Source organism: Halyomorpha halys, unplaced genomic scaffold (genome assembly GCF_000696795.3).
Source record: "Halyomorpha halys isolate HHAL.00 unplaced genomic scaffold, Hhal_1.1 Scaffold567.1, whole genome shotgun sequence".
NCBI lineage: Eukaryota > Metazoa > Arthropoda > Insecta > Hemiptera > Pentatomidae > Halyomorpha > Halyomorpha halys.
Window position 1 is genome coordinate 52,569 of NW_027109033.1, and position 15,657 is coordinate 68,225.

At 28.4% G+C, this 15,657-nt stretch overlaps 1 protein-coding gene across 6 annotated transcripts; it reads right to left on the minus strand.

Annotated features, from left to right (window-relative positions):
* Window positions 1–554: 554 nt before the first annotated feature.
* On the minus strand, window positions 555–6,009 carry sqd (RNA-binding protein squid). 6 transcript variants are annotated; one of them, XR_001343688.3, is made up of 11 exons: window positions 5,768–6,009; window positions 3,887–3,927; window positions 3,678–3,805; window positions 3,443–3,589; window positions 3,232–3,363; window positions 3,055–3,139; window positions 2,843–2,884; window positions 2,442–2,552; window positions 2,174–2,239; window positions 1,161–1,267; window positions 555–1,076 (listed from the first exon to the last, which is right to left on the minus strand). XR_001343688.3 is itself a non-coding variant. In XM_014426289.3 (11 exons), exons 1-10 carry the CDS (start codon window positions 5,920–5,922, stop codon window positions 1,328–1,330), a joined length of 972 nt encoding a protein of 323 aa, XP_014281775.1. In that variant the 5' UTR covers window positions 5,923–6,009; the 3' UTR covers window positions 555–1,076; window positions 1,305–1,327. The 6 variants fall into 6 exon arrangements, 4 of the variants coding, with proteins under 4 accessions (XP_014281775.1, XP_014281777.1, XP_014281776.1 ...); XM_014426289.3 differs by lacking the exon at window positions 1,161–1,267 and adding an exon at window positions 1,305–1,392; XM_014426291.3 differs by lacking the exons at window positions 1,161–1,267; window positions 2,174–2,239 and adding an exon at window positions 1,305–1,392.
* Window positions 6,010–15,657: the final 9,648 nt, after the last annotated feature.

Consider the following 15,657-nt stretch of genomic DNA (forward strand, 5'->3'; position numbering starts at 1 on the left):
ATTAATAGTTCCTCTAAAAGACTTGACAGTGTCCATTAAATTAGCCTAACACTAAGGCATTAATAAATAATGATTTCTGGGCGACAGTATATCTCCTGAATTAGTGTAAAACAGCAGCTAATTTAATAAATTTTGGCTATACAATTCCTTAAGATAAATCCAAGACAGTAAGAAACCAACTGAATTGCATAGGTTGACAAAACGTGTTGAATGCCAATCACATGTTATAAATTTTATTGTTAGTAACAATTAATTTATTTTAAAACATTATCATTCTTTTTGTAAGGAATGATTGAATCCTTGAAAGGAAACAAGTCATTCCATTCACATTAGTTCTGCATTTAGTAACTTTCATAATGGTGCACCACTGAACAACTTATGTTCTAGACTAAGAAGCTTGTACTAATAAAAAATCTGTAATCTACTATGTTAGAGCACAAATGAACCATACCAATAGGTTTTGTCAGTAAATTTGATTATGCACACTTAAAACAAATAAATAATACTATTATGGTAAGGGTAAGTAGTAAGGATAGAAACATTAACACAAGAAATATTTGTGACAATTTTATTTTGTATTAAGAGTACAATGAAAAATGGGAGAACATAAGGATTAATATATACATAATAAAATTGTCCCATTTGTGATAAAAACGTCAAGAATCGTCATGATCACATTAACAAAAAATTTGCTTAAAATGAATTTAAAACAGGAAAAAAAAAAAAAAAGAAACCAATACAACTAAATCATGAAAACTCACAGAACACATAATTCTATTTCAGTATAAATACTAATCTCTACAAAGATGCCCGAATATATGCTGTTGACAACAACCCTTGAAAAATTAAGAGTATGAGAAATAACAGCACATAATCAGTCTATGATATATTTTTAATATAAATTTATATATAAGATTTATATATAATAAGTCATTTTCGTCATCAAATAATTTGGAATGATTATTCGAGGACACTGATAGACACTTGGCAGATGGCAAAGATGGTAATGGTGGACGATGATGATGATGACGAAAAGTTGCCATAAGCTTAGTGCTATATCCTGACACGACCCTTATCTGAAAAAATCATAAGATAATATAAGTTGAGAGCCATATAAAATTTTAGTATAGTACAATAAAAGAACAAGTTATCATATTTACAATGATAGTATCACTTCAAAATTCTAATCAATTAGGTCGTCGATGTCTTTGGTACTAATTTGAGTTCATAGTTCTGATGTTAATATTATCAGAAACGTGCGACTTTCCTAGAAAAAAATGAAAACATAAGGGCTTAAGACTTACCAGGTGGGATCGAGAGGCAGTGTCTAGTAGGGTGCATGCCTCGCACCGCGGCCGCCCCCTCTCTGCTTACCCCCTCCATAACCACTTCCTGCAACACAATAATATGCTCTAACCATAACCGTCAAAATTATCAACCTCCCATTATCCATAAGAGAACCCATGAATAAATGATTAGAAATTAAGTATTTAGGTTAATATTTAGTACTTTGAGCTTATATCAAGGAGTTACAACTTTAACTAAAAACTATTATAATACAAACTGTCAGCATTTAATTACTTAACTACAGGCTATTTTAACCAAAGAAAACCCAACGGATATATAAAAGCACACTTTAAATTACATGCAAATATACTTTTAAAAATTACAAAAGAAAATTGGGGCACGGAAACTTTATTTGAGCACTGATAAACAAAAGAAAAATAAAGTGTTAAATAAAAACAGAGACAAAATAAAGTGAACCAACCTCTTCCTTAAGGAACTTGGACTGAATTAAATAGTATATATAAGAAGTAAAATAAAAGTTAGGAGTTCAGAGGAGGGGCGGCCGGGCTGGAAACACGTCCACAAGAAATGCCTGACCATCACATTATTGAAAAAAAAAACAAAAACAAAAAAAATTCATGCAACTGAACTACATTTAAAGAAATGAAAAAAAAATCTTGTTTTTCAGTATCAACGCTAAAAAAGGGAAAAAATGTATCCTTACAAGACCGGAAACAAATTGCCAATGATTACCTATCACAAATATGTTTACTGATTTTGATTTTGAGTTAGCACAAGAGTAATTGATTAGCAAAATTTTGAAATTTGGTAGCGAAGGTACTGAAAGTCAAGTGGATTGGCTACGTATTGCAATTTTGTACCATACCTTTGCCTCGGCCCCCTCGACCACCACTGTACCCTCCATCATAATTGCTATAGCCTCCGTAGCCGTCTGTCAACAGACATTATCTTAAGTATACATTTTCAAACAAAAAAGAATGAAATATTAAAAAAAAATTTGGAATATCCGACTCAAAGAGTAGCAATTGAGTAGCTAATTTAGAGAAGTGAAACTGGTTTATTACTTTAATTTTGGAGAGATTCCCCATTAAAAACTATTTACTTTTTAATTAATAACAAGAAAATTAACATACCATAGCTTCCATAACCACCGCCATATCCACCGGAATAGTCATAACCACCATAGCCTCCACCATAATTACCGCCATATCCGCTACCATAGTAATCACCGTATCCGCCATATCCTATTCAATGCAATAAAAATGAATTCATAAAATACATAGTAGAACACTGAACTTTACAAAATAAATTAAAAATTTTAATCCTATTGCAAATTTCAGGAAATGAGTGGCAGAAACATATTGTGATAAACCCACAATTATCGAATTTACTTCCTAACTTTATGATGAGAAGGCAAGGGAATAATTGAAAAAAATAAAACAAAAACAAAACAAAAATTAAATAAATAAAACTACTATCCAGTCCTCAATACCAACAACTATTAGCTTTAATAGAAAACATCGGGAGTACTTACCATAGCCACCATATCCTTGGCCATATCCCTGTCCATAGCCCCCTAAAACAAAAAAGAACTTGTAAGAAATTTTTTTTTTTAAATTTTAAATAAATATAATTTAACTTTGTCAGATCTAAAAACTATCTTCATTTTCAGTCAGAAGCAGAACTGGTAATTTATATCATCATAATATAATATTCATAAAATATATTAATTAAAATTGTAATTACCTCGCCCTCTACCGCCTCGGCCACCACGTCCACCCCTCATACCGGCCATTCCATCAGGCTTAGGTGTGGCTTTTTTTACATCAACCTAAATCATAAAACAAAGTAAGATTAACATATACTTAAAATATATAATTTAATATAACTACAACACATCAAAAAAATTAATAAAAAACCTGCCTCTTTTCCGTTGATGGTTTGTTTAGGTGTTTTAAGAAGCTCAGCTACGACTTGTTCAGATTCAAATGTGATGAAACAGAATCCTTTCCTCTGGTTTTTTGATTTGTCATAAGGCATCTCAACTTCTACAATCTATAAAACAAAATTGATAAATAAAGGAATTGTTAATTTAAAATAGTACTTACAAAAAATTATGTAAAAAAAATATTACATTGCCGTATTGGGCAAAGTAGTTCTTGATATCATCATCAGATAATTCTGTGGAAAGTCCTCCAACAAAGATTTTTCCATGCCTGGCCTTAGCTTTCTTAGGATCAATTTTCTTATTGTTAATGACATGGTCACCAGCAGCAAGAACCTGTGACATTTAATCATATAAAAAACAATTCCATTTTATAATAAATTGATAAAAAAATATATAAAAAAGTTCGAATGTGTTAATTTACCTTGTCAATTGATTCAGCGGTTTTGAATACAATGAAAGCAAACCCCCGAGATCGTCCCGTATTGGGATCAGTCTTAACATTAATACTATCAATTGAGCCATAAGTGCTAAAGTGCTCCCTTAATTCCTCTGAAAGAAAAAATAAATACATTAATAAAAATAATAGAAAAACTCAGGAAAAAATACCATCAAACTAATAAAACAACTTACTGTCAGATGTTTCCCAACTTAATCCACCAACAAACAATTTCCTGAAAACATTAAAAAAAAAAAATTAGTTAAAATATGAACAAAGGCCTAGAGAACTACCTCAAATGAAGTACTAAATTTTCAACTTTTAACTTCAGTAAGAAAAAATAAATAAAATATTAAGTTTTTTGTGAAGTTACTGATAAATTAGTATTAATGCTTGAATACAAAACTGCTGCAAAACCAATAACCATCATTATCTGCAAATAATTGACTTATGAAATATTAACATTAATAATTTATAAGCTGGAAAATGATTGACAATGTTCATGAGTTGATTTTAATTCAAATTAAGAACTTTGAAGTATTTTATGCTGTTATATTTGTGTTAACTAGTTATAGTTCCCAATATATACCATGGGGTTGATGGCAGTCCTCACCAAGCTTCAACGTCCATCCACTCAACCTGAGGAAAGTAATCCACGGTTAGTGAGTGCACATACATATCACATATTATGAGAACCTTGTATGACTTATAAACTTCTCTTCTCTGAATAATTAAATGTTAGTTATACTTTATTTAAATTACAAAGCAAGAAAAGAGAAAATAAATTGACAAATTTGAATGAAAATTTTAAAAAAATTACTATACAATTAAATCATAATATATCTTGGAAGGCATAACAAAAATTTTAAGAGGCAGCTTCAAGCATCAAAATAAATAAAGAAATCTAACTAAAATAAATCTGATGTGACCAATCCCTATACAAAATACAATACAAAATCTTGGAAAAAAAACTTGCTACAAAATATCTTGAAGTTCCAAGTCCAAAAGTCAATAATTCCAGCAGCAACGATGATTTAAATTCATTATACAATTACATATTAAATTATATAATTACTATACATAATAACAATGACCAATCAAACCCCAGTGAATAGAAGCACATTAAACATTACAATTAACAACTCGTACATATACAACCCGAATGCTAAAACCCAGTTACAAAAATTCATCTACAAATTACAAATAAACAGGGCAAATAGTTATAAACCATCTTAAGGCCCTTATATATAAATATATAATAACAGAACTGGTCACAATAAGTTATGAAAAATATTTATCCTTCCAAGATAGAAAGAATCAGTAAAGGAATAATAAAGAAATTAATAGTTAAATAATCTAGATAACATACTTATAAAAGTTGATAGGTTTAGCAAAATTCCTTTAAGAAAAATTATTCCTTTACCAATTTAAAACATATTTAGATTTACAAAATTAAACATAAGATTTACAATACCAACAAACAATTTAAATTATCTACAATAATGAGGAAAATGGGGTAGGAAATTTTATTTATTTAGTTTTTAATTAAATATCAACCTATATATTAAGTGGGAAAATGGGAATAAGTAAATTTGGAAAATATCAACACAAACGCAATTACATTATTACAGTACATAAGAATTGGGAAAGAATAAATCTGTTTTTACAATAAGAACACTTAAAAGAAAATACAACTAAGTAAAAGAATTAAAAGTAATGGCTGTGCATGACGCCAAGCCTTCCGCCATTATGGCAGACCGACGCTTAAGTTAACTCTACTTGAAGACAATAATTATAAAATAATTTTAATAAAACACACATTAAAACGATTCCATAATTACAACAATACATTATGACAAAGTAAATTGTTTCCAGCTTATAATATACAACGGATGAAAAGGGATAAGATTGGCTCGCCACGCCAACTTTCCGTGTAACGACGCCATTTTCCTGAGATGCATTACGTTATATTTCAACACATTTATTATGAAAATATGCCGAAAAAGGTGAATTAGGACGGAAACAAGGAAATACACATGAAATATATGAACAAAATTGTAATGAAAGATAGATACCTGTCGTCATCTTTGCCAGGGGCTTCGGCGCTACCGCTGTCGGCCGGTGCGTCTCCACTACCGTTTTCTTGACCATTCATCTGCTCATCTTGGTTGTACTGTTCCTGTCCTTGTTCTCCATTCCCCATTTCGTACTCCTGTGATTCTTGAGCCATTATATCTACTATACTCTAAATATAACAGACCAACAGCTGAACACGTCTAACTCTGACTGAAGCCGGGGAGAAAGAGAGTGGGGCTAGTCGAGTTCGTCAGGACCCTCCTTAGAGATGGGGGTAGCGCATGCGCAGTAGCTGCATTTTAAAAATCAATAAACTTCTGACCAATCAGAAAAGAGGTTAGTCACCGAATAGGAATCGTGCGTTTTCGTATCTTACAAATGTAATAATAATATTTCATAATCTTTAATAATCTAGAAAACCTGGAGTCATAGAAAAAACACAATTGACTTTTTACTCGAATAAATAAAATTTTACTCAAGTTTATAGCCAAACAAGAGATTTGTTTGTTGTATGCACTAGTAAACACTGCGATTCAGTAAGCAGTAAACAGATCTGGGATCAATGTTCTGTACAACAAGCAAATATTTTGAAGATGGCTGAATATTAGTGTACATTATTTTATTATACGTGAGGAGACCACACTACTCTTCGATTACATCACAAAAAAAAAATCAAAATAATGAGATCTCTTATAAATTATTTAATGTTACCAATATTGCTTCAAGAATGAATTATCTTAACCTTATTAACCTCAATTTATTTTATATTCAACAATTAGAAGTGTTGTAATCTTCAATTAGAAATAAATGGTGTTTATGATTAAAATACTAGTCCTTACCTAATTTAGATATGAAACTTGAACCTCTTCAATAAGGATGTGAAGAATTAAATTAAGTTGTTTGTAAACGAATCAGCATAACGTGGTTAAGCCTAGAATCTTAAGAATGATGTTAGATAAAACCGTTGTTTGAATTATTTTATAATTTACTCAATAGTTCAATATTTCTCTCAGCATGAGCAAATCGACATTCATAATTAAATTTAAATGTTTATGTGCTACTTAAATGAAAAAGTAAATATGGTTTCGAATATTTACAGTGAATTGAAAGTTTTGACATTGCAGGATCATTTAGGATAGATTTTATAGATTTTTTAAAAAAATAAAAATAAAATTGTATTCTTAAAAGAATAGTATTGGTGTTAGGTTATGATAAGTGACTCATAGTTGAAGGTTAAACATTGTAAATACCAAATATTTTAACATTGTGAAAATTTTCATTTTTTCAGTTACAATGTTTTACGAATGAGTCCCTCCGATGTTTATAAGCGTGCTTTGTCATAAGGTTTGTGATATCCATAAAATATTGAAGAATGCATAGGAGCACGTGAGAATGCATCTGATATTTGTTAAACCTCCTTCATAGAATATATCAAAAAGCCAAACAACTTTGTATATACGCATATATACATACTACGTTTTTAAACATACTTATTCGTATCTGTGTTAGCTAAGGAAATGCTATGTCGATGACTACAGGTTTAATAATAAATCTATTGATGATTTCTAACCAATCATATACATATGTGTATACACTATTATTCCTTTCCGATTATGTTTGGAGATCAATTATGGTGAACTGAATATTCTTGAAACACTACATTCTCTAGCTGGACCATGCAGAAAATATTTTATTATTTTTATATAATAATCTTCCAGTATTTTATTATTTTTCTTCCAAGTTCTCCTATTTAGTAACAGTTCATTTGCAGAAGTTTTTGGATAATGCTCATTTTCGACGAACAAGGAAATAGATTTTCATTTACTTATGTGGGATTTTAACAAATATTGATACTATCTGACCTTCATTCTTTAATTTCTAAAAAAGTAATTATAATAAGATAAGATTGCATTTAAAGCGCAATAGACTTGATACGGTATCTCAAAATAAATATGCCATGAAAAATAAGTAACTAAATTGAACCTAACTATAAGCAAGATAGGAAGCATTTATACCAAAATTTAATAATATAGTTATATTAGTATTTTTTTCAATTTCAATTTAGCTTCGAGATAAGGAAATTATAATATTGAATCTAAGCTAATATTTGGCAAAATCTTACACAATAAAATGAAAAAAAAGTTGTGTAAAAAGGAATGCTTTAAAGTGTTATTTATTTTTTTTTTTTTTGCCCAAATTCCTTATCTGAAAGGGACATAACTAAAAATTGAATTATAAAATTGTCCCTAAAGTCCATATTGGACATAAGTTGAAAAACTATTTTGAATTGAACAAGCATGATCCATCCATTAGAAGCTTGCACTGGATCAATTTGCCAGCAACTCTTCAGAAGGGTTGGGGAGATAGTACAAGAGTCGGGAAGAAAAAAAAAGGCAGTTATATCACCCCAATTTTTACTTTAATGAAAACTATGTATAATTATTAGTCAAAACTGATGAGTCTGCCAAGTATAGGTAGGGGGAATAAAAATGGCGGCTTTTTCAAAACCTTAAGAAACATTTATTTTTCATTCAAAACTCTATATCTTAAAAACTACCAACAACACTAGAAAATCTAAGAGAACATTATTTAAAGAAGAGTAAATTTGCTAAAATGTTAGATCTTAAAGAGCTATTTACGACCAATAGTTCTCGAGATATAGCTTTTAAAAAGCAAAATTTCTTAAAAATCTACTGAAAGATTAGTAGTTAGTTAATTTATTTCGAGAAATCTATATCTCAGGAACTATGTGACGTACAGATGTCTATTAGCACTCGAATTAAAGGTAGTTTAATAGACTATAAAGAAGTTTATGACCTTTACCTTCTTAGGAATAGTAGTAGTTTTCATGATATTTACTAAAATAAATTGATTTATAGTTGTTCGGAAAATAAGTTTGATTTATGAAAAACTTCATTTCAGAAACCATTTGACCTACAGATGTCTGCTAGCGCTCAAATTAAAGCTAGTAAAGTTTACTACAGAATATTTAATAATGTTTATCTTTGTAGGAGTAGTAGTTTTTATGATATTTGACGAAATAAACTCTCAAAATGTTAATATCTGGTTGTACGTATAAAATGTTGGATTTCTGAAAAAAATATATCTCTAGATCCATAAGACGCACATATGTCTGCCAACCCTCAAAATAAAGGAAATTTAACTTTCTATAAAGTAGTTTATGACACTTATCTTCGTAGGGGTAGTAGTTTTATGATATTCACATATGAATATAAATTTGGCAAATGAAAATTTGTCCGAAAAACTATAAATCTATTTATTTTAGCAAATTTCATGTAAACTATTACTCCTACGAAGATAAACATCATAAACTACTTTATAGCTCATTAAACTAGCTTTAATTTGAGTGCCAATAGACATCTGTACGTCAAATGTTTTTTGAGATATAAATTTTTCAAAATAAATTCAAAAACTACTGATTTTTCAGTGCATTTTTTATAAAATGTTGCTTTTAAAAAACCATATCTCGAAAACTATTTAACGTAAATAACTCTATTAGGGCTCATATTTTAGAAAATATACTCTTCTCTAAATGACGTTCTCTTAGATTTTCTTGTGTTGTTCCTACTTTTTAAGATATAGAGCTCCGAATGAAAAATTAGTTTTTTTTTATCACTTTGAAACAGCCGCCATTTTTTATCCCCCCTACCTATACTTGGCAGACTCATCAATTTTGACTATTAATTACACACAGTTTTCAATAAAGTAATCAAAAATTGGGATGAGATAACTGCCTTTTTTCTCCTCATGGGCTCTTGTACTATAAAGAATATAACTGGTTGTCCTAATTGCACATTTGAAGTTAATCAGCTCACATGTTTGATTTTTTCATCGTCAACTTGAGTGACGTCGGCTTGGGCGACCTTAAAACAGACATAAAGCTGGAATTATAAAAAGACATTGATATCAACATACTAAAATAAAAGTATTTGTACATTAATTATTTATTATTATCAATTTTTTTATTTTTATTTATTCTTTCTTGACCTTTAATTAATCTCAACTTGTTCCTTTATTTTCCGTCTTTTAGTGTGTTAAATTTTGCTTTCTTACATCTACTTTTTCTATTTTTAAGTGTTATTACGTCTCCTGTTATTTTTGATCTAATAGTTTGCGTAGTTTTTTTATATTCTTATAATTTTATATTTTATATTATAACTATTTTTATTTATTATTTTTGTTAATTTGTATATACTTTTCTTTTCATTTATATCTACATGATTTTAACCATATCTTAATATACCTTTTTGTATCTCATTATCCTACTATGCTAAGCAAATTTTTAGTTGTTTTTGTATATTTTTAGTTCTGATGAAGCTCTAAAAAAGTGGGTTAAATAAATAGCTGTTAACTATTTTGTTTTCTTTTGATCGCATCCTGACCGTCTTCTGCATAATTTAAAATAAAAGTAGTTTAAAGTTAAAAACGAATTCCAAAATGATTTAACCTTTTTTTTTTAGTAGATAATCATGTATTTACAATATGCAAATATAATAGGTGAGAGCGGGTGGCTTAGTGATAAGGAACTGTGTTACTAACTCCAAGGACCGGTAGTGGCAGATACTTATTTTCTGTTACAGTGTAGCTTTGAGTAAACCCTGTGGGCCCCGAGCCTTCCTGGGGTCTACCCAGCCTTGAGCGCGCGATCTTGAAAAAATTGCGTCCTTGTATAGCCGTTGTTAAAGCAAAAAACAGTTCTTCCAAAGTACTCAACCCATGACCGTTCACGGGGTCATGGCGATTCGCATTATAATATTATTAGAATATAATTATTATATTATTATAATTATAATATTATTAGGATATAATTAATTTATTTATTAGTTATATTTTTGGTATTCATCTTTAACTTTTTTTGTAATTTTGATTTATAATTTGTTAGTTTGTTTACATGGATGTCTTTTTATGCTTCCTACTTTATAATTGTTTTACAGAAATGTAACTTTTATTTACATTTATTTTCACGTTAACCTTACCTATTCTGTGCCCTTATATTTTAGCACTGGTTAAGACTTGCATTGTGGGTCGAAACGTTTTTAATTAATAGATAGTAAAAAAAACTATTTTTGTTTGTTTATTACCCTGACCACCTATTTATAATCACATACGGAGAATCATCTATAAAAAATATAATTTTATTCTAATTAACTAGCCTATAAAATGTTTGTGAGCTTATTTTTCTAAATAAATTCTGATAGCTATCGCACTTTTATCCATGGGTATCGGTATTTAGAAAATATTAGGGGTGAGGAAAGATTATTATAATATAACTGTATCACATGAGTGGGAACATAAAATATTAGATATAAAGGAGTAAATTGATTTCATTGAATTGATTCAGGTGAAAAGTCATAAAACAATAAAAAAAAAAAGTTAATATCAATAAGGCAGTGGATAAATCATAGTACCAGAGGTAAATTTTCAGGTTAAATTCACCACTGAAACTCAACCTCGGCCTTTATAATATATAATATAAACACATACTGAAAGAATATACCTTCTAGAGGTTATTTTAAAGTAAATTAATTTTTTATTTATTTATTTGTTTTTTTACCTCCTTTCTAGCCATTTTAAACACACAGAGGAAGGGCATTCCACAAGTTAACACTTTGATAGAGTGGAAAGGTCGAGTTTTCATTCAATTGGGCAGCCACGAAATAAAATTCAACACGACCCCGCGTTGTTATCGAAGTTGCTTAAGTTACACCTTGGCACACTTGTCTACAACGGGCTCTTAAAAAAAATATTAAACATAGGGAGGGGGCAGATACACTTCGTCCCCCTTCATGATTTATTGAGGAAGAGGGGAAGAAATTCCTTTGTCCCTCGGGGTTGGCGCCTATGCTTTCATCTATTCCCATCTTCTTTCTGGGGTTGATCAGAACCGTGGAACTTCACAATTTAACTTCATTCATTTAAATACATTTCAAATATATCAAAATACATGATTTTATGAATGATCTATTGTAGAAACTTAAAAAAAACATTATTAACTATAGGCTACTTTATAATAAATATTAAAATGTTGAATCCAACACTCATTTGTCTTTCCACATTTTTCCCTTCATAAAGTAAGGCTCTAAGTCAGATACCAAAAGAATCATGGTCATATCTTAATTTAATTGAACAAAGACCTTCATTCGGAAATTTTAAAAAAAAATTTATTGAATCTGCAAATTTCGGAAAAATTAAATATTAAAAATGAGCGTTTTTTTAGTTGATGTCCATCAAAATTTTGAACATAAAAAACAAAGGTCAGCCATAGTGAAAGATAAACAATAAGATGGTAATTACCCCTAATCAATTATTAATATTGCAAAAAGGAATGGTTATTATATATTTTACTCAAAATAAATTGACAAAACATTGATTTCTATTGTTTGTTGTTCTAATGCACTATAAAGTTTTTCTTGGTAGTAGTAGTACCTTTTATGATATTTGACAAAATAAATTCATAAAATGTTGATTTTTAGTTATTCGGACAAACTTTTTGGATTATATAAAAACTATAACTCAGAAAGTAAATATACAAAATAAATGAAATTGACAAAAATAAAAATGAAAATGTGATAAAATAAAATAAAAAATACTATAGTTGTACTTATATAAAAGGTTTGCCAGAAGGAATAAAAAGGTCTTTGAAGGATTATGATATGGAAGAAATTTCATTATGTTTCAAACCAAACAATAAATTAAAAAAATTATTATAATAGAACAAAGAACCCAATAAATAGTAAATATCAATCAGGATTAGTATATAAAATACCATGCATTAATTGTCCAGCCATATATATTGGTGAAACTAAACAATAAATGAAAGACAGGATGTATCAACATGGGAATGATATAAAAAATATGAAAAAGAACCCAAAGAAAACTGCATTAGTACATGTTGTTCAAAATAAATATGATTTTGATTTTGAAAATGGCAAGGTCATTCATAAAGAAAATAATAATTTTAGAAGAAAAATATTAGAATCAATTTACATCTCAGAAAATATAAATTATACAATAAATTTCAAATCAGATTCTAAAGGACTAAACCACCATTATTCTGAAATTTTAAATAAAATAAATATGTAATTATTAGAAAAAAGTTGGTAAATAGATAAATGTTCAAATCCTTTAATTGTACAGATGTACATATAATATGTATACACATATAAAAGCATGTATAGGTGAGTGCATATGTGAAAAAATAAAAAAGAGAGTGGGGTACATAAATGTAAAAAAATACATATATAATAAAAATATAGTAATTATGAATTTAAGAAATGATAAGTTATAAGAAAATAAATTAAAATTGTATTAAATGTAAAAAAAATATCTTTAATGATAAGGTGATAACAGAGTCCTAACCTGTTGAAGGTAGGTTCTGTTATGATGTTTGTAAGTGGAAAGAGAGAAGATTATTTATGTAAAAAACGTTTTAGATTTAAAATACAAAAAGTTATGTCAGTAAATAATAAATTAAAAAACACTATTTGAAACTGTTATGATGTTATTTTAATATTTAATTTATTTTTAATATATGACATGGGCAATTAGCCTGTAGAAAATATTTTAAAGATCATGACATCAACATTTAAGGTATAGACAAAAATATCAGTATGTTGTTAAGGAAACAATGTAATTAATATAAAAACAAAAAATTTTACAGGTTGTTTCCTTGAAAATGTTCTAAGGGCCGAAACATTGGAGAGTTTCAGAAAATAAAAGTTGAGATTATATTTGGATCAAAATTTTGTGTGTTAATAATGAAATAAACCATTCTCAAACAATCATTGTAATCAATAATTAAACAATTAAAAATCAGATATGAAAAAAAAAATTCAAACGTTTGTCCATATTTCGTCACACTCTGTCCAAGTTCAATTTGTTCAAGAACTGGCAGGACAAAGTTAACTGCTTCATTCTAAAATATTTCAATGTCTAGAATAAGATATGTAGTAAAGCATACGTTATTAAAACATCAATAAAAAATATTACTTGCTATGTACATTCAACATTAAAATATATAATGAGACAGCAACCCAAAAATATTATTTTTAGTATAAAATTAATGACTGTCTCGTTTTAAATAAATTTCTGTATGTCCCATTTTTGCACCATCGTGCATCATAGAACCCTTATCTTCACTTAATCACTTCGATAAATTATATTACGATTAAAAAGAAGATGAGATGGTCGGGGGGGGGGAGAGGGGGATGCGGTCAGCAAAAAACACAAATAAACAAAAATTATTTTTTCTTGCGGACGTTTCGACCTGATTTTCAGGTCTTCATCAGGAATATAAAACAAAAATAGATAACAACCATCATTCAGAGAAACATAAAAATAAAATGATTGGAGAAGTTTGTCGGGGGGTTCGGTCAGCAAAGAACAACATAAATAAACAAAAGCATATTTATTTATTTTATGCCTAAATAAATAAATATGGTTTTGTTTATTTATGTTGTTCTTTGCTGACCGCACCCCCCGACAAACTTCTCCAATCATTAATCTACGGTCAACTATCAATATCTCATAAAAATAAAATAAATAATAAACTAACAAATTTATAAATATACATAGCAATGAATTGAAAATATAAACTAGTTAATAAACAACCATGGAATTAGACAGTAGTAGATTGATAACAATATAAGATGAAATATAATATTCTATAGTTAAGAAGGTACCTTCTTAATAATAAGACGATTTTGTAACTTTACTTTTTAATGTTTTAGAGTTAAATTGGGCCTTTGTATCTTTTGTTAAAAATTAGGAAACGATTAATTTCTTTAGAAATAATATCTTTCAATGTCCAACAACTAATAATGAATTCATCAAAATTTAATTAAATTTGGAATGTTGGCAGTATTTTAAAAAACCAAGATTAAAATTACAATACAGCAAAATAATTATTTTTCATTATTTCTAATACTTAATAAGATAGTAATTAAAATAAACGTAAACAACATAGTTATGTTAGCAATATTTAGATTAATTAATTAAATCGAAAAACACGACTTTGAAATAGAGAAAGGTCGAATTTGGTTCTGAAAACTTAAGGACACAAGACTACGTTTCTGCTCTTCCAACGACATTACATTTTCTCGGTTAAACTCTAAAATTTGTCTTTATAGTTTAAAAAAAAAAATTATTTCTTCCAAAAAATATATTTATTATTGCGCCAAATTGGAATTCAGGGAAATTTCATAAAGTCAGTAAACACCTTCAATTTAAAATATTTTATCATGTCAGTGCGGAAGAACGTTTTAGGATATATATTTTTTTAATTGAATATTTCTAATTGATTTTCTTTTTTTCTAGTACTTAATAAGATAGTAATTAGAATAAACGTAAACAACATAGCGAGGTAAACAATAATTAGATTAATTGATTAAAATTGAAAAGGATGAATTTGAAATTGGAAAAATATTCCATATGGTTTGGAACACAAGACCACGTTTCTGCTCTTTCAACGATTTTAGTGATATTTATAATACTAATATATATAAACAATACTTAGATTAAATAATTAAAATTGAAAAGAACGAATTCGAAATTGTAAAAAGATGGAATTCTGTTTGGAAAACTTTAGGACACGTGGTACACGTTTCGAGACATAGTCTAGACGAAGCACGAAAATTTGCATTCATAATATAAAATGATAAAAGATATTACTCCACCAGGGATAGTTATAATATTAAATAAACGCAAACAATATTTAGATTAATTAATTAAAAATCAAAAGGACGAATATGAAATAGTAAAAAGATTGAATTTTGTTTGGAAAACTTTAGTACACGTTTTGAGACTATAGTCTCGACGAAGCCCTGAAATTTGCCTTCATAAGACGAATTTGAAATTGTAAGAAGGTTGA

Bases quoted from the DNA above. Each gene is read 5' to 3' on its own strand.
- sqd (XM_014426289.3), bottom strand. From the start codon at position 5,922: ATGGCTCAAGAATCACAGGAGTACGAAATGGGGAATGGAGAACAAGGA. The intron at 3,590-3,677 runs GTAAATTAACAC...TAAATGTCACAG, and splicing joins CCGCTGAATCAATTGACAAG to GTTCTTGCTGCTGGTGACCA. The intron at 3,140-3,231 runs GCAGGTTTTTTA...TTTATGATTTAG, and splicing joins AAACCATCAACGGAAAAGAG to GTTGATGTAAAAAAAGCCAC.